The 18,760-nt window shown below is 38.2% G+C and overlaps 3 protein-coding genes across 4 annotated transcripts; all 3 read right to left on the bottom strand.

Moving 5' to 3' along the window:
- Positions 1-76: 76 nt before the first annotated feature.
- Positions 77-5,923, bottom strand: zp3d.2 (zona pellucida glycoprotein 3d tandem duplicate 2). The gene is made up of 8 exons (XM_042490740.2): positions 5,314-5,923; positions 4,011-4,126; positions 3,792-3,895; positions 3,159-3,333; positions 2,951-3,056; positions 2,773-2,861; positions 2,607-2,680; positions 77-862 (listed from the first exon to the last, which is right to left on the bottom strand). Exons 1-8 carry the CDS (start codon positions 5,782-5,784, stop codon positions 477-479), a joined length of 1,521 nt encoding a protein of 506 aa, XP_042346674.2. The 5' UTR covers positions 5,785-5,923; the 3' UTR covers positions 77-476.
- A 1,933-nt stretch (positions 5,924-7,856) lies between these two features.
- LOC121945144 (uncharacterized) lies at positions 7,857-9,930 on the bottom strand. Its single transcript, XM_042489169.2, has 3 exons — positions 9,563-9,930; positions 8,462-8,581; positions 7,857-8,317 (listed from the first exon to the last, which is right to left on the bottom strand). The coding sequence occupies exons 1-3, from the start codon at positions 9,612-9,614 to the stop codon at positions 8,112-8,114; spliced, it is 378 nt and encodes a 125-aa protein (XP_042345103.1). The 5' UTR covers positions 9,615-9,930; the 3' UTR covers positions 7,857-8,111.
- Positions 9,931-10,428: 498 nt separating this feature from the next.
- tektl1 (tektin like 1) lies at positions 10,429-18,711 on the bottom strand. 2 transcript variants are annotated; one of them, XM_042489168.2, is made up of 8 exons: positions 18,355-18,710; positions 16,978-17,262; positions 16,002-16,106; positions 14,671-14,821; positions 14,218-14,384; positions 14,002-14,097; positions 13,794-13,907; positions 10,429-11,359 (listed from the first exon to the last, which is right to left on the bottom strand). In XM_042489168.2, exons 1-8 carry the CDS (start codon positions 18,673-18,675, stop codon positions 11,108-11,110), a joined length of 1,491 nt encoding a protein of 496 aa, XP_042345102.2. In that variant the 5' UTR covers positions 18,676-18,710; the 3' UTR covers positions 10,429-11,107. The 2 variants fall into 2 exon arrangements, with proteins under 2 accessions (XP_042345102.2, XP_087940709.1); XM_088084583.1 differs by lacking the exon at positions 16,002-16,106 and having other exon boundaries at positions 18,355-18,711.
- Positions 18,712-18,760: the final 49 nt, after the last annotated feature.

Genomic DNA, 18,760 nt, shown 5'->3' on the forward strand with positions numbered 1-18,760 from the left:
AATAAAGTTAAGTACTGCTATAATGAAATAAATAAAAGTGTAATCTTTGGTGCTTTTATTTTGAAGGAGGGGCCAAAAGTTGCACACTCCAGCTTTAACAATTAACAAATACTTAATATAGTTGATAAAATGTTATGATGTGTGAGACAACAAACTCTTACTCTTACTGTTAACAGTAAAATACTTAAAGTAAAAAAAATTATTATCAGTTCATCATTTATTAATGACGTTACAAGGCTGCTGGCTGTAGCTTAATCGTGAACGGACAGATATGAAAGTGGTGTCATTCTTCTCGTATAACTCTAATAAAGCTAACGGCGATAACCGTGTTTGATTTCCAAAATGTTTAACTATTCCTTTAAATAGAGGACAAAAGTTTTGCAGTTAGTACTAACAACTACTGTCTCTCAAATGTCTACAAATACAGACCTCAGTCATGTAATGAGCCACCGGAACTGAGCTTATCACTGTCAGCTTTATTTGTCAAAATCAAAGATATCTTCAAATATTGTACGGGGTATTGTGACCACCTCCACCTCCTCCTCCTCCTCTTCCTCCTCCACAACGGCAGAGCCCTTCACCTGCTTCTCCTCGCCTTCCACCTCAACCCACGTCACTCCTTCACCTCCGAATGGCCACTTCAACTCCCCCACCATGTTCACCACCTTACCCCGTGAAGTCTCCGCCTGTGAAGTCGTCCTCCAGTCAGTCACGTCTCTGGTCGTCTCTGGTGGTGCTGTTGTTGTTGTTGTTGTGGTTGTTATTGTTATTGTTGCGGTGGAGACCGTCTTCCTCTTTGGGGCTTTGGGGATTTTCACTTTAGGCTCTATTGTCCATGGCTTGCTGCTGATTATTTTGGTCACTGGAAAATAAATGTTTGATATAACAATATAGTTAATTCCAAAATACAGCAGATATCACAATTAAGAAAAAGACTAAGTCTATTTCAAAGGTGGCATTTTTTTCTCACATGTGGAGTAAAACTAAAACACTATCAATCCACTTTCTTACATGTAGGAGTAAAAAAATAAACATTTAATCTCACAGCGAGTTCCTGTAATGTCAGTTACATTTAAACTTTTATGATGGTAAACATTTTTATTTGTATGATGCTAATTAAAACTGTGAAAATGTGCTTAAGAAAACAAGAAAAGAAAAACAGACAACATAATAGGAGGCAAAAAAAGAAAACAAAAAAATATGTAATGACATCAAAGTAGAGAAATCTTTAAAAAAAAAGGGGGGGGTTGGGTGGTGGGGCTCACGCTTTCAGGATAATGCTGGGGTTTTTGTATATTTTTCATATTGTCAACAATCTCATTAAAAAAACGAAATCAACAATGACAACAACTACTATTACACTATAATTGTGAATATGAAATTATTATATAAACAACATGTTCAGTTTAGATATTATGAATTAGGCCTTTTTCTGAATTGTGCATTTTCTGATTAAGATTTGGGATATGATGATTTTATTCATATTTTAAGAGCATTCTTTGGACATGTATACAGCACATTCAGAATACGTGTCTTGATTGGGATTTTTAGTTTAGGTTGTAACACACAGAAACTTGTCTGTTTATGGTCAGCTTTGTGCGTTGTCATGGATATATTGTACATAAACCAACTCGTCAACAGTTTGCAAGGCTGTGGGGTAGAGATGTATACCCAAAAGAAAAACCCACATTTCTGATGGGAAGAAAAAACAAACCCACTTTTAAACATTATGAAAGGCTTGGATATCCACAGGTTTTTGGATATGCGCAAATATCACAACGCCAACCATTTCAACAGGGTGGCTGAAAGAGGGCGGCTGTGCTGCTCACATGGTCAAACAAGTCCACCACTGGTAAAAACAACAATCCTATTATGATAAAAAAGAAGAAGTCAGATGGCACAAGTAGCTGTAATTGTTTCACTTTTCCATATTTTGATGTGATAAATGACATGTTAGGGCATGTTAACTGGAGTATGCACAGCTGCACGTACAGCAGAATATTAGTGGAATATTAATTTTCAGTAGCCATGTAAACAGCTTAGTAGAAAATAGTCTTTTTCTGGAATAACGGCAAAGAACTGAATATTTTGTGCATGAAATGCAGTCAACATATTATTCAGTGCTTGAATACTTTGACATCTTTACCCTGTCTGTGACGGACCATTATGCTCCTACTCAAAACACAAATCTTAAAAGCAGCGGGGCACTGGCGTTTTCAGCAAGCATTACTCCGGCAGAAGTAAATGCTGCATTTGGGAACTATCTACAGACGCGATTTAATACACTTTTGGTGTACTAGTGGGTTTTTACAATAGCAAAAATGACTTAGGATGACTCAAAATAAACCACAGTGCGTGTGTTGAGTGTAATGAGGAAACACGTCACCCAGATGTTGTGTTTTTAATCATTTGTAAGCAATACTCTACGGCACCGAGAAATAAGATGCATCAGGTTTTGACTGCACAGACAACACAAATAAGTTGTATGAATAAGTCATGTTGGCTCTAATCTTCATTTGTTGACAGTGTATAGTTTCTCCAATCGTACACTTTCTTAGTAATAAAAAGGTGTTTAATTATGGAAAATGAAGGAAGCAAGGACTGACCTGTGGATGCAGCAGAGCTACAGTTGGATTCGCAGCAGCGGCACACCGAGTCTGGTCCATACAGCTCAACCCATCTGAGAGAAAAAGTGATGAGTTGATCCCTTTCGTTTCAAAATTTGTACAGCATGTTTCTCATTAAATTTCTTTAAAGAGAGTAAAAACTAACCTTCTTGCGTTTGTGTCGTAGTTGCAGGATTTGGCCGTTGGTGTGGGGACAGAACTGGCTGTAGACATGGAGCAGTGCATGTAGAGCTGCTGCAAGAGTTCAGATCACAAGATTTCAGAAACAGAAACCTGATGATGTGGAGCAAAGAAATGTAATAACTTATAACACTGATGCTCACCTGGCCTACCATCCCGTTGAACAAGAAGGCATCCACGGAGAATCTGACAGCATTGTTTTTGTATGGGATGAATCTGGAGCGCCTGTCCTTGCTTTCAATCATACACCTTTATGAGAGGGGGAGAAAACCCTACCATAACATACGCTGTTTTTATACACAATCTTTTCTTTTTCAATGTGAAAAATAAGATAAATATTGTGATTACTACCCAAAGTTTTTTACAACTGGAAACTGAGGCTTGGAGGTGTGAGACTTCTCGGGAGTAGCGTAACAGGAGTGGACATATAGTCTTTCATTCTGGGACATGGACGGAGCCTCAGCCTCAAAGTACATGGGTTTCCCGAGCACATACTGATCTGACGGGGAAAGCCTTTCCCACTGAGCTGAATGACAGAAAGAACAAGCTTCAAGATTCATTCTCATTTATGCAATCAAAAGAAGTTCAGGTTTCCTAACTTCAAATACAAGGACTGAGTGATTTAACAAATATATATATATTAAAAAGACCAAACCAAGATTGCTGTAAACTGTAAATAAGTATTTGATCCTTAATTGGTTTTCTTTACTGTTTGACAGGGCACATTTTGGAGTTGGCATGTTTACTAGATGTTTAGTTTCAAAGCATTTACTAAAAAATGTAGGTAAAAAGATCTAAAAAATAAGCAGAAAAATATTTCTTCATTCCTTTCTATGTGGTGGGACCATTAAAAGTGCTGAGGCCACCAATCCATCTTTCAAAAGATCTAGTGTTTTATTCAACTCTCAATCTCCAAAACTTTTCAAGACCGCTGAGAGCCTATTGAAATCAGTTGATTAAAAGACACACTTTTGCAAATTTTACCATTTCGTGGGGTCAGAATGAATTTTGATCTGTTCCTCATTGTTATGAAGATCTTGCGCATCCGCATCTTTGGTGTGTAACCAATTTTGTAGGAGTATTGGTACCTAAACAGTTAAACAAATTATTAGTATTGATAAAATTATTACGACACATTTTTTCTATATTATAAGTTTAAAAGAACCTGGTGCTGACAGCTTTGTGGTCTGGATCTAGTCTCACCTGTTATAATAACATGCAACAGGCAGGGTGAAGGGCACAGTTCGCCTGATTGGTCCTTGGGCCCTTGGGGGGTCATATTGTAGCATGTTTGAATAGGCCACCTGGTTATTAATTACCTGCAAAAAAGAATTAGCAAAATTATAAATCTTTCTTTGACAAGACAAAGAGTCTACAGCGATACAGTGGTGCAGGAATGAGTCCAAAAACCATCTGTGGTTAACACAGGGTTAAGAGATTCTCACATTTTTTCCATAAAACATAAAATAACATAAACATAAAATACATCAGTAAATGCCCCACTTCTAAATTTTAAAGCTTTTACATGTCTTGAAGAAGAAGGCTGCTATCAAATGGCTAAATAAGGCACACTTGGTGGCAGTGGACGTCTGTACCAAATTTGGTGTCAACCCATTACATTGATTTTGTGATATTTCATAAGAAGTGAAAACTTTGACGTGCCAGTGGCACTGGAGGTAAAAGTCAAGGGATCACCAAAGTCATTAGAATTTAATCGTTACGGAGCAAAGAATGTCTGTACCAAATTTGGTACTAATACATGACACAGATGTTGGGATATTCATAATAAGTTAGGATAAGTGAGAAATTTGACCCGCAAGTAGAGTTGGAAGAAAACACAGGGGATCAGAAAAAGCTGTAGGATTTCTCTTTTGGGAATTATAAACGTAGGTGCCAAATTTGGTGCCAATATGTCACATAGATTTGGGGAAATTTCATAAAATTAATGAATAGTTTGACCTGCAAGTTGCACTGAAGAAAAAAACAGGGGATCAATAAAGTCAATAGGATTCATCCTTCAGGATACATGAATGTTTGTACCAAATTTGGTGCCAATATGTCAAATATTGACATATTTCACTGAATAAGTGAAAACATAGACCTGTAAATAGTGCTCGGAGAAAAGACAGGGCATCACCAAACTCTGTAGGATTCATCCTCTGGGATACACGAATTTCTGTATCAAATCTGATGCCAAACACATCACATAGATGTTGGGATATTTCATACAATATATGAAAACGTGGACCTGCTGGTTGTACCCGAGTAAAAGACCAGAATTACCAAAGTCTGTAAGATTCATTTTCAGGAAATCATCAATGTCTGTACCAAATTTGGTGCCAACACAATGAATAAATGTTGAGATATTTCAGTTTGAACCAATGTGGTGAATCAGCCAACTGGCTGACAGCAACCCAAGCTGTTAGCATGATTAAAAGGACAAAACTGTTAGCATGGCTAAAACCGTTAGCATGGCGGCAAATTTAAAACTATCGTTAAAACTCACCGTGCGTTTAGTTCCACACTTGTTAAGGTCATACTCAAAGTAAAGGTAATCCCTCGTGGATTTACTGGTTTGGCATGTCCCCAGTTTTAGCTGAGAGTCTGGTTCACTGGCGCCTAAAATGCTCCTCTGGACCTTCACGAGCATCTTGTTGAGCCTGCACGAAGTCTTTACGGAAACACCCGAAGCGCTGGGCGGGCTCGTGCTAATCCGAACCGGGAGCAGGACCTCTCGGACGGGCTCGGGTACAGGCTCCTGCCCGGTGCCTTTGGATGGAGAAAAATGGTCCTTTTTCACCAGCGGCAGCCTTGAATCCACAAACACGGGGAGGTGCAGGTACGGCGGCGGCAGAGTCGGTGTTTCTCTCCGCGAAACTTTTCTCGTCTTTTGATTTAAAGCCCCAAACGTCGGCGATGTTTCTCCATCAGCGGAGCACAACAGCGGCAACACGAACAACAACGACAGGTAAACCATGCCCGGAGGTTTTATGCTTTATTTTAAGGTTTAGACGTAAGTTTCAAACTAAACTTAAGAATAGTATCACTGGTAATGTTTTCCTCAGTTGGAGCCAAATTAACAGCACCTGGAAGAGGAGACCAAACGGAACAAAAGCACAAGTGGAACCAATGGCTCCCTCACATTTAGGGGAGCCAATTTCCGGTGAGCTCACCTTATTTATTTATTTTTTTAATTGAACAAAATCAATGTGCAAACAACATGAGATTTTATGGATTTTATGAGAGTTAATGTTTTGCTTAGTTTCGCTAAATGTTGTGGCAGTGAAATAAAATAATAAAGGGTGTCTGCAGATCCTTAAAATGTCTGAAATTCAATTTCCTAAATATTAGGCCTTACAAGTTATTAAATGTCTTAAGTTTATAATTTGCGAGGTCTTCATATGTCTCATATGTTTGAGCTAATTTAATTCAGCCAGTTTTAACTTCTTTTTCTCAAAATGTGTCAAGCAAGCTTCTGTGAGACAGTTAACATTTCAAAATCTCATTCAATTTAAGTGTCTGATACCTGTAGACACCCTGTAATATTATGTCATTTTTTTGGGCAAAATATTATCTCCACCAATCAAATTACAACTCTAAACCCTCATCCTTGCATTTGAAAATGTAATCAGACAATACTTTAAAAGAAATCATCTCCTCAGAAAACAAGAAGGCTATTAAGATGATGAAGTTGTGCAGTTTTTTTATAATAATGAATATTGTCCCCGGGCATTTCTCTTTCTTTTCACTTATTGCCTTTTTTTTGTCTTTTCTACTTCTTTAAATAATAGTCAACATTTTTTTGTTTTGTATTCTGCATAACTTAACTCACTTTTGAGAAAAAATGTATGTTGAGTATTTTTCTGTTGATTAATGACAAAACGGATAAAAAATATATATATATATTAAAAAAAAACCTTATTTTTCCTTGTGTTGGACAACATTTTGGGGACTGTGAAAACAAAAGGTCTTTCTCTTATCATGGTAAGAGGGTTCTTGACCACTCGTAAAAATTTTCTCTTAGCTAAAAGAAAAGTACAAATTGGTGAATACCAAAAATCACTAGGTACTAACCAAACAAATGGGGACTGAAACAAAAATAAAAGAAATTTGTTGATATATCATTTCTTTAACAAGGCCCATTGTGTTTTATATTTACACATAGTTGTAAAGCCCCTCTGAGACAAACTTGACTGATAAGTGGTTAGAGGTAGTTTATTTTATGACAGTTTGTATATAATTACTAAATCATGGGAATACAAGCTGAACATGTCACACTCATCTCCGCTCCCCACTCCAAAAGCTGCTCTGCAACCTGAAAGGCATGTCTTTATGTGTCATTAACAAATTTCTTTTTCAGTATCACGTGTATACGGTAGTGGTTTGGCAAAGATTAGTTTCTAAAAAGAGGTTGAGTACTATGTGAGTCCTTCAAGGGATTGTTCTTTTTTTTTTAGGTGGGGTTGTATGAGGTACTCATCCATAGTCAGTGTATTACATACAGTGGATTTTAGTCTGCGCACCCCCAGTTTGGAGAAGCAGACTTGAGTTCAACACAGGAGCTAAGCAATGTACTGCTGTGGAGGAGTCGGCAACAAAATGTATTTTTACCACCTGATAGTGATTTTTTCTTTAGATGGGACTTTTTAGGTGGCTAAAATACATTCCACAGCAGTGCATTGCTAAAATATTTAAAAATTCTTGCCCCACTTGCCTTGCGTTTCTGACATTTTAGAGTCAAACATAATTTCAGCTAGCTGGAATTAATAAAAAGAGCGGGGAGAAAATAAACAAACACAACAGTGTTACACAACAACACATGTAAGCACAACGTGACGCCGACAGCTACAGTAAATACATTTTCGTGGAAGATTACTTTCATTACATTCAATAAAATTCCATTACTTTTCCAAAAGTTTCAATGATTTTTACTAATTCCATGACTTTTGCAGGCCTGGAAAATGTGATTGTGAAATTCCATGACTCTTCCATGACCATGCAAACCCTGTGATTTTTACATATATATATATATATATATATAATTTTTTTTTTTTTTTTTTTTTTGAGGAGGAGGAGGAGGCTAAAATACATTTTGCTGCAGACGCCTCCACAGCAAGAGATTTCTTAACTTCTGTGTCCGACTTCAGTCTGCCTCGCCACACTGACACCTGCTTCATTTAATACGCTGACTATGGATAATATGGATACAACCCCATTTAAGATAAAACTGAACTATCCCTTCAAAAAGTCAGAAAAGGCAACTGTATGTGCGTTAAACTAGTTCTCTTCCACATATTTTTCTTATTAGCAAAGTGAGTATGAAATAAGGAGAGTGAGAATTGTGCCGGTCCAGAAGGGCGTAGCAGGTACTGCAGCTCCGTTGCACAGGTGTGTGTTGCAGCATTCATTGGTGAAGGTGAAGTTGAGTCCCATGGCGTATTTTTCACCAGTGACTCCACACAGGGAGGGCAGGATGCAGCTCTTCTCATACAACACCACACGGAAGCCCCCTGAAAATGATGACTTCGTCAGAAACACACACTCACAAACACTCTCGGAAGAAACCACACATCTCCCTCTGTGCTTCCGTTCTCACTTCTTTTTCTCAGTTTTGATTTATTTAAAGTTTGTTCAGTTACTTGAGGTGAACTCACCTTTCTCGCCCACAGCTCTGCTGGACAGACAGACCTGCCCGGGTGGACACTTGAGAGGGTATCTGATGCAGTCCAGAGGTGAGATGGCGGGGAACACGCAGGTGTAACAGAAGAGTGGGACTGAAGGACGGGTATGTTGGTTAAAACCACAAAACGTCTTTAAAAGAGTTCAGTTTTGCAGAGGAGCACCAGTGACATTGTGACTGTGGCTCGAAACAGGATGAAAAGGACAGAGGTTTTTGAAAATAGACAAGTGTTAATGTGCTAGCTCAAAAATACTTGGATAACTGTTAACAAGGCTTTTTCTATGGTGTTCCTCTGGGACTTGGCATCTTAATGTGGTATGTGAGTGATAAAAATGCTTAAATTCAGCACAAAACAACACCAAACATGATCGAAAATGCTATCGACTCCAAACATTTCTGCAACAACTTTTGAGACATCATTGACAAAGGGAATGGCCATTATATACAAGCATTAACATTTTGCTGGCTTAAAAAATAGCTAAAAAATAACATTATTAGCAACTTGGCAAGACCTGCTTTGCAAATTGCAAGAAATTAGTAGATTTGGAAGATTATTTTTTTTAAAAGCTAAGTAAAAATGTCCAAAAACCTATATCTATAATTATCATAATTATTCATTTATTTTACAGAATTATATTTTTAAGCACCTTTTTTGTCATGTCATTTCCTTGTTTTTTGGTACTTTTAAAAAAAAAAAAAAAAAAAACTAATTTTTTCTTAAGTTGCTTATTGCCTTCTTACCATATTTTTAAGAGAAATCACTGAAATTTGCTCAGGTTTCAAACCGTTATATATCAATATCTTTGGGTGTTCAACTTAAAGTCAGTAAAAAAAAGACATTTCAAGACATCACATTGGACTTTGGGAAACTGTGATGCTCCATTAACATTATTTTCTAACATTTATCAGACCTCATGGGTAATAAATTGATTGAGAAGATGCTTGGCAAATTAATCAATGATAAAAATAAGCGTTAGTGGCAGTTAGATATTGCTACTAAAGCAAGTATTTCTGTTGGCGGTGACGTGCTTTTTTTGTACATTAATCCGCACAAACACATGTTTTGTTTACTTACCCACAGCTGGAAGTAAACAAAGGAGAAGCAGAGGGCAAACCAGCTTCGACATCACTGACTGTTTCTGTCTGGCAGGGAGGAAATATTCTCGCAGCTCGATTCTTAACGTCGTCTCTTTCTTGTTTTGCACTAGAACAAACCAGAAGTCTTCATCTTGAACTCAAGAAACCTGCTGAAGTCTTTATGAGTCAGCGCTATTTGGGCTTTCTCAGCTTCCTCAGCTGGCCCAGCTGCACAGATCTGAAGATAAATCTCTTCTGGTTTGTCTTGATATTCTGTTAATTTACTCCAGGAATCTCCACACCCACAAACTTATAATTCAGTTAGGCTGTTAGCTTCACGGTGACAGTGATGACTTTACATTACTGCCTGCGCTCACTGGCCGCACAGAATAGCCCCATTCAGATGAAAGAGAATCAATAGGCCTTTGTGGGGAAACTGCACTCTGGTTTAGGGTAAAATCTGTGGAAAATGTCCACATATGTGATGTATTTTTTACAGAATGGCCAGACATATGACATGAACTTAGGTAAAACAGGACAGGTTTATTAAATCATGTCTTATTTCTTAATGGAAGACGTTAGGTTTGGTAGGAGGACTGTCAAGTGACCTGCAGTCCCATGACTAGAAATCTGAGCAGGAGGTGGACAGATTTTAACTTACTGGAAAGAAGTTAAATTCTTTAAGCTGTTTGGTTCACAAAAAAAGGCAGCAATATCTTAAAATAAACTCTGAAACATAATTTAATAAGTAATTAAATGATTTTCAATGAGAAATGTGATAATCTTGTTAGATAAGATAATCACATTAGCCACAACTCCATCTCTTTTTTTTATGTTTCTGTGTTGCAGCTATAAAGAAGACCATTGTTCCTATCCGGGTCATGTTTTATTGCAGTAAAGATAACCACATTAGAGCACGATGAAATGGTTACAGCAAATAAAATCTTGGCATTTCTTTTAACAACAGGTGGCTGGGATCTACTGCACAAAGAAAATGTGTCTGTCACGTACAAATACAGGCCATTTAAAGTGGTAAAAAGTGATTATACACAAATAAAAACATATTTCAATGAATATTGTATACCATTTCTGCTCATAGATGCCTCCAAATCCTGGATATTTAAAGGTTACTTGACAATTTTGTTTTTAACAGACAAGTCTCACGCATAGTTTTCTGACTTGTTACTTTTTTAAACTTTAATTAAATTTCAGGGTTTGAAATGTCACTGCTAAAAGGGAAATGAGAGAATATACTAACTCCATAAGTTCAGCTCACTGAAGGAACAACACCATGTGGCCAAAAGTATGTGGACACCCGAGCATTCAACTCATATGTAATTTTGTTCCAAAACCTGGTTTCCTTTCTCCTTTACCCACAGCAGGGAAATTTGCAACAAGGTACACAAGAATATATGACCGGGGTGTCCATATACATTTGGCCACATACAGTTGCTTTTATCATATCTTATTAATGTTGAGCCAGTACATTTTGCACATGGCTGCTTCCTATTACTGGCAACACATTTAAAGCCATCATCTCTCTCTACTTGCATGCCTGCTGCAGCCCTACTGAGCTCAAGATAAGGGGAGTCGGCCTCTGCAGCGCCTCCTGCTGGATGACAGAGGGCACGGCTCGCTTGTCGACCTGCTGTCGCCTCATCCGGATAACAGCTGCGTCTACCTGAGCTGCTGCTCTCTTGCTCTGCTGGTCGTCCAGCAGCTGCAAACAGGCACGCTGCAACCTCGCCAGCTCACCCTCAGAGGACATGAGACATCGCCTGAGCACCGCGCTGCCCTGAGAAACAAACAGGAAACACGTTCAGCCTGGTTTGGTTGGTTTGAGACACTTAGCAGGCAACAAAAAGGGAGGTAAGTGTTAAACCACTAAATGCTGTTTTTAATATGGTGTGAACATCTGTCAGCATATTTGAATATGACGAGATCCTGGTGTGTTCATTTTCACACGTAAGAAGAGAAGATCCTATTATATGGAAGACAACTTCAAACAAAAGTTTAACGATATAGAGGAGGGATGACTCTGTATCCCACAATGTGCTTGTTTGCTGCTTTTCCCTATTTTTAGGTCAGTGTGTGTTTATGAGTCTCCTGGTTATCTGCAGCCTCTAATATGGTTTCAAACTTCTTTTTTTAGTAATGTGACCCCTTTGAAATACAACCCCGGTTCCAAAAATATTGGGACGTTGTGTAAAATGTGTATAAAAAACTTTTTGGCCTATATTTAATTTAATACAGTACAAAGGCGAGATATTTAATATTCAAACTGATAAAGTCATTCTGAATTTGATGCCTGCTGAAATGTTGTGACAGAGGTAACATAAGACTGTTGTAAAATACCCAAAAAAAACACATTTGGAATTTTTCACAGGTAAACAAGGTCATCTTAACAGATTTAGTATCATGAATGGGTATGAAAGGAACATCGTTAAAAGGCTCAACTGTCCACCAGCAAGGATCGCTTTCTTTGCGAAAAACTGTGTTTTATTTTTATATATTTTAGGAATTTCACCATCTGAAATATCATAAAAAGATTCTGAAAATCCAGAGATATCTCTACAGATAGGAGGCAAAACTGAAAACCAACATCTTTGACCCTTCAGCCAACACTGCATTAAAATCAACATGATTTTATAAAAAAAAAAAAAATACACAGTTCATTGTTGCGTCTACAGGTGCACGTTTAGACTCTACCATGCAAAGTAAAAGCCGCATTTCACCAACATGCAGAAACACCGCTGACTCCTCTGAGCCCGGCCTCATCTGAAATGAACTGACCACACACAGTGGAAAGTTTGCTCTGGTCTGATGAGTCACATTTCAAATTGTTTTTGGAAACATTCACATTGTGTCCTTGAGCTGAAGAGGAAAAGGATCATCCAGTTTGTTACCAGCACAAAGTTAAAAAGCCAGCGTCTGTGATGGTGTAGACGTTTGTTAGTGTCAATGGCGTCAAAGATAATCTACGTCTGTGAAAACACCTGAATCCTCAAAGGTACAAACAGGTTCATGAGTAGTTTGCTGCCATCCAGAGGACGTCTTTGCTCATGCCAGCGAGACAATGAGACACATTGTACACGCGTTCCAACAAGTGTGGCTTTGCAGTAGAAGAGTGCAGGTACCAGATTGGCCTGCATGAAGTCCAGATCTGAAAATGTGTGGTGCATTATTAAGCCCAAAATTCCACAATGGAGACCCTGGACTGTTGAGCAACTTAAGTCTTAAATCAAGCACAAATATGAAAAAAATTGTCAGCAGTTACCAAATGCTTACTGAGTGTTGTTTAAAAAAATAAAAATAAAAAAAAAGGTAATGTGACACAACCCTTGTCCCAACTTTTTTGGAACATGTTACATGCATCACATTTAGAATGAGTGTATATTTAACAGAAAAAAAGAATATTCTTTTAGTTTTAACAATAAATAACTCGTCTTTGTACTGTATTCAGTTGAATAAAGGTCGGTTTTTCATTACGTTTTACACAGTGTCCCAACTTTTTTGGAACTGGGGTTGTATTCAGTTATATAATTATAAAAAAATTAATATATCAAGTGTAGTCTTTTACAGATTTAAAAGGTGATATTACAGAAAAGTGGTGCAGTTTTCTGAACTTGCCAGACTGCTTTAGCTGCTCGTTTATTTGTTTCCACCCTCTTAGTTATTATTTTGTCATTTAAAAAAGGGGTAGCTGCTCATATTGAATTAGATTGTATATAAAACTGGGATAGAATTTTATATTTTACTGGCTTGGTTATAAAATTTGGGAAGTCCTTTATATAGAATGGGGATGTATATACAGGGGGTAAGAATAAATAAGTGTGTACTTCGTCCTACTCTTTTGAACGTGTGATATTTAAGTTTAAGTGGCTTGAGTATTTGTTTATTGAGCTCTTTTTGTTTTTGCTCGTTGCACTCGCTCAAATCTCATTGTGTAAATACTTTGTGAAAGCATCAACTACATCAACCATACAATATCGTTGCAATATCGATGTTATTTGGACAAAAATATTACATATTAATACACTCAGGTCTAATACTGTTGCATAAAATGCTTTCATAGCTCATCTATAAAGCATTAATAATTGATTTATTAAGAATTAATAAAGCCATTAGCTACAACTCAGTATCCTTTTTTTCTGAAGTGAGAGGAAGAGGATGGACGCCAAATTTCCGTCTCAATAATGTATGAGTTAACATGAAATGGCAGTAAACACCTGTATGAGATGAGCAGCCTCGGGCAGCTGTGTCCCCGGGTGTCTGTGATAAACCTGCACCATCGGCCTGTTGAGTTTCTCTCTGGACAGTATGTCTCCGCTGTGCTCTGGACCCTGCAACACAGGACAACACGGACACATTTTGTGCACTTTTTCTCCGAACCTTAAATAAATTCACTGAACCTGCTCCACAGTCAAATTAACTAACCTGCAGTCGGTCGTGGCTGTGACGAATACAGTTAATTTCCCTCTGCTTGCGAAACATGGCCTGCCTGGTGGCTGCAGACATCAAAGTCAGGTTTTGCTGCAAATGACAATAAAATAAAAAAACGTTTTTTTTATTATTCTAATATCTAAATGATGCCAGACTATTTCTGGATTGCATGCAAAGTTTTTTTAACATGTTCTTGTTATTTGTGTCTACCTGCAGACTCATCGTCTCTGCGATTTTCTTCACCAGGCCATCATTGACGGCGAGGTGAGCAGCTTTCTGCCTGGCGATGGCGCTGGCCAGCATCTGTCTGACGTTTTCCCGCAGCAGCTGCGACTGGTTGACGGTCGAAGTGGACGAATCCAAAACCTGTTTGCATTCTGCAAAGAGGCAAGTAATTGAGGTCCATATTCCAGATCCATATTGGATCGACTATTTTACTTCAGTTTAACTTATATATATATATATATATATGCATTTTGAAAAAGTAAAACAAAATCAACTTTGACCTTGACAAAGATACAATTACGATTAATTTAAATATATTTGTGGTATATCTGTGCTACTTTTTCAATAATGCAGTTTGCTGGGGATGTGCGTAAAATGAAGCTCCGTCTTTTGTCCTTTCTCCTTGACATTCTGCGTCACTTCCTGTCTGGAGTGTACCTGGTGTAAAGGGGCTGACGGGGTCTGTTTTGTTGAGGGTCTGTGCAGCGCTGCCGTGTCCTCCAGCGGAGCCGCTGTGAGGCAGCAGCTCCAGGACGCGAGCTCGCTCACTGGCGCAGTCCAGGAGCTGTCTGCTGCTCTGACCAAGAGCCTAGAGAGACATGAGAAAGACACATGAGGGCTGCAACTTACAATTATTCACATTATTGATTTTATTAATCCACTGACAGTTTCTTATCTGAAACCCACACTGGTTAAATTCACTATCACGTAGAAGTCAAATTAATAAATCAGTCTTCACAATAGTTGCAGTCATTCTCAATGATTCTTCCAAGTTGACAGCCATTAATTATTTGACTAACTGTTTCAGCTCTAGTTTTAATACTGATTACCTTATTGTTAGATTATGATCCTTAACCCTTTGAAACCTGAGCAAATTGGTTTGATTTCCATTTAACAAGAAGTAGCTCAAAAATTTGAAAAACTAAGTAAAAAAAAAAGTTACATGAAAATTACCTGAAAATAAGCAAGAAAATGGTTTTAAAAAAAAGTAAAACAAACAAGAAAATCACCCAAAGTGCTGAAAATTATATACATATTTATTTAGGTTTTATCATATTTTTTCTGGTATTTAATGTTAAATATCTGAAATTATTATTATTATAAATATAGTTTTCAGGTAATTTTTCTGTTTTTTGCATAACCTTCTAATAAACTATTTTTTAGGTAATGTGTTTGTCACCTTTTACTAATTTCTTGATATTTTTGGGGATATTTCTTGCCAAGTTGGTAATTGCTTTTATTCCCCATGTTTACAAAAAATATCAAACCTGTTTGTTCAGGTTTTAAAGGGTGAAACAGCTTGTGAGAGATCCAGGTTTTAAAGGGTTAAACTGTGGGAAGTCTATAGGTCAGTTGCAGTGTTTTGTCCGTATGTGTTTGGCTAACCAGGTAAAAAAAATGATTCCAAGTTCCCTTGTTTTTTTAGGTTATTTTAACTGTTCATCTTGTATTTTTTATGTTGTTTGTGGAGCTGTTTTTTGGTAAAATGGGCTTTATTCTGAGAATTAAAGACATTATCATAATAGGTATTGGCAAGTTTGCAGAAGTAGTAATGTTACGTGATTTTTTTTCCATTTGTATAATGTGATCTCTGTTCAGAACTGGAAACTTAATGGTGGAGGTTATCTGTGCGTGAAGGCTTTGGCAGTGTTGTTTTTCTTCCATCACTCATGCCAGTAAATCACATGGAGGGGCAAGTGAAAAAGACGGGGGGGGGCTGAAAGGAAAATGAGTCAACCGATGAGGAACAGGACAGTAACATAAATCACCTGTAGCTGGGTCAGTGTGTTTCTCAGCGCTCCCTCCAGATCCTGTTTCAACTGGGCCAGCTCTCTCCTCTCACACAACAACAGGTAATCGGCACCGTCTCTCTGCTGCAACAGAACACAGCTGTCAGCAAACGCATCTCTGCTTCATCTAACAAATGAACTTCGCAGTACAAAACTTGATGAATTAACCTGCCCGGTGTATCACTTACACCACAACCGGTAACAGATTTCACGACTATTGAAGGGATTTAAAAGTTATGTAATACGAGCAGTATTTTGTCTAAGATGAGCGTATTAACCCTTCAACACCTGGATCAACATCAGTTTTCAGACGCCTTGCATAGCCGTTTACATCTCCGAAACTGAGAATTTGGTCTGATTTCTTTAAAAAAAATAAATAAATAAAACGTAATGAGCAACTTGGCAAGAAATGTCCCATAATTTGCAAAAAGAAAAAGAAGTTAAAGGTGAAAAAAAAGACCTGATAATTAGCTGGGGGAATAATTAGATATTATAAAAAAATTTTTAAAAAAAATAGAAAAATATACAGAATACTTTGCCATCATTATGATTATATATTTTGAAAATATTGTACAGAAGAAAATATTTCACAATCACATTTTCCAGTCCTGCTAAAGTAAGAATCATTGAAAGTTTTGAAAGGGTCATGGAATTTTGTGCAATGAAATAAAGTAAACTTTTGACATAATCTTCCACGTTTTAAAACATAAAGGCATAGCTGTTGACATTACGCAGCTCTTACATGCTTCAGTGTGTGACAACGTTTTGTTTATCATCATGTAAGTTTTATTTTCATCTGTTTACTAGCTGAAATTATGTTTAAGACTAGAGTTTGAATTGGATTAGTTTAAAAAAACTGCATGCAAGTCCGGCAAGATTATAAAAAATATATATTATGGCACCTTCAAAAGTCAAGGAAAAGTTTTGACGCGCAAAGAGATGAGAGTAAACTTACAGTCTCAGCAGTGGATGGCCTCCTGGACCTCTCCTCTGAGCTCCGCCTGTTCACCGTCAAATCGGTCCTGAGGCTGCGCAGCGTCCTCTCCAGGTGACCCCTCTCCCTCTCCAGCTTGATGCCCTCCTGGGCCACCCTGCCGGCCTGCCTGCGCAGCTGACCCTCCACCTCCCGCACCCTCCGCATGTACTCACCGGCCACGGCAATACTGGCCCCGGCACACTGCTCACGCAAGCTGGTAGGCGGGAACGGGGCCACAGACGTCCTCTGGGAGCCACTGGCAAACTTCAGAGGAAAGAAAGAATGCATTTTTTAAATGTGTGAGTCAGTGACGAACAGTTACCAAGTACATTGACTCAAATACTGAGCTTAACCCCTTGAAACCTGAGCAAATTGGCTTGATTTCTTCAAAAACATAGGAGTAAGGCAATGAGCAACTAAGGAGAAAACTATCCTAAAATATTAAGTAATCAATAGAAAAGTACAAGAAAATTACCTGAAAACTGGTAAAAATCAAAATAAAAAGGTCAAGTAAAACATAAAAACAAACAATAAAAAATAAGTGCTTACAAATAATAGTATTTATATAGAACAACAATATTATGATAAACAAAATTTTCTGGACATTTGGACATTTTCTTTTCGCTTTTTTTAAAGATAATTTCTTGCCATTTTTTACCATGATTATAAAACAAATGAAACCACTTTTCTCAGAGTTCAAAGGTTAAAATACATTAATACCTGAAAGGCGTCTGAATGCAGGGTTAAGTACAATTTTGAAGTACTACTACTTAGCCTAAGTATTTCCCTTTTTTGTTTGTTTTCTATTACATCTGTTCTATTACATCTCAGAGGCAAACCCTGTAACATGAAAACTTTAAAGGTGCAATGTGTAGGATTTATAGGGATTTATTGGTATCTAATGGTGAGGATCGCAGATTAGACGAAACTTCTCCTGGTTAGAATTTCTTCAATGTAAATTGTTCAGGTTTTTAACAGGAGCTGAATTATCCACAGAGGTCTACTCCTCTCTAAAACAAACAGACCAGGTGACTTATACCAGTAAAAATACTGAATAAAGCAGTTTAAGTTACAAATCAGTGTTTCTTCAATGCTGTTTGGTATATTGGAGATAGGCTGCTAGAACAGGTTCCACAGAGATCTCGTTCTCTCCAAAACAGACTTATTTTCCAGAAATGTGCCTGAATGCAGTACAAGACAACTGATGTTGATACAGGTTTCATATGTTTTTTTTATGACAGATGCTCTTTGGTACACAGAAAATCACTGTAACTAGGAAAAATCTGCAGATGTTTGCTTGTGCTACATGCTGTGAGTGTCAGGTCGCCTGTGTGTCTGCTCGCTGTGTTTTCTCACCATGGCTCCTGTAGTTTGGGGCCTCGACATCTTATTTTTGCAGATGCAGTCACGACTCTCTCCGCATTCCTCTCCTGTGATCTTATCGCTTGTTTCCGCTGCGCAGTCTGCGCGCTTCTCGGGGGTAACACTGGCGCTGCAGCTCCGGGGCCGGCTGCGGGTCCCGGGCTGCCCTGCCCGTGTCTGCCGCACCAGGCGCTCCGCCCGCCGGATGGAGCGGACCGTCCCATCGCGCCACGACTGCGGTCCAATAGTGACAGATCCGAGGGGCACCGAGTGGACCTGCATCCCTCCACCGTCCTCCTGAGGAGAGTTTACCATCAGCTGTCCCCTCTTAGCCTAATTAAGCCCTCTGATTACTAAAGTGTGTCCACTGTGAGGCAGCCGCAGTGAAAACTTAGTGCGA

Source organism: Plectropomus leopardus, chromosome 11 (assembly GCF_026936395.1).
Source record: "Plectropomus leopardus strain MGB_pleo_1.0 chromosome 11, ASM2693639v1, whole genome shotgun sequence".
Taxonomy (NCBI): domain Eukaryota; kingdom Metazoa; phylum Chordata; class Actinopteri; order Perciformes; family Serranidae; genus Plectropomus; species Plectropomus leopardus.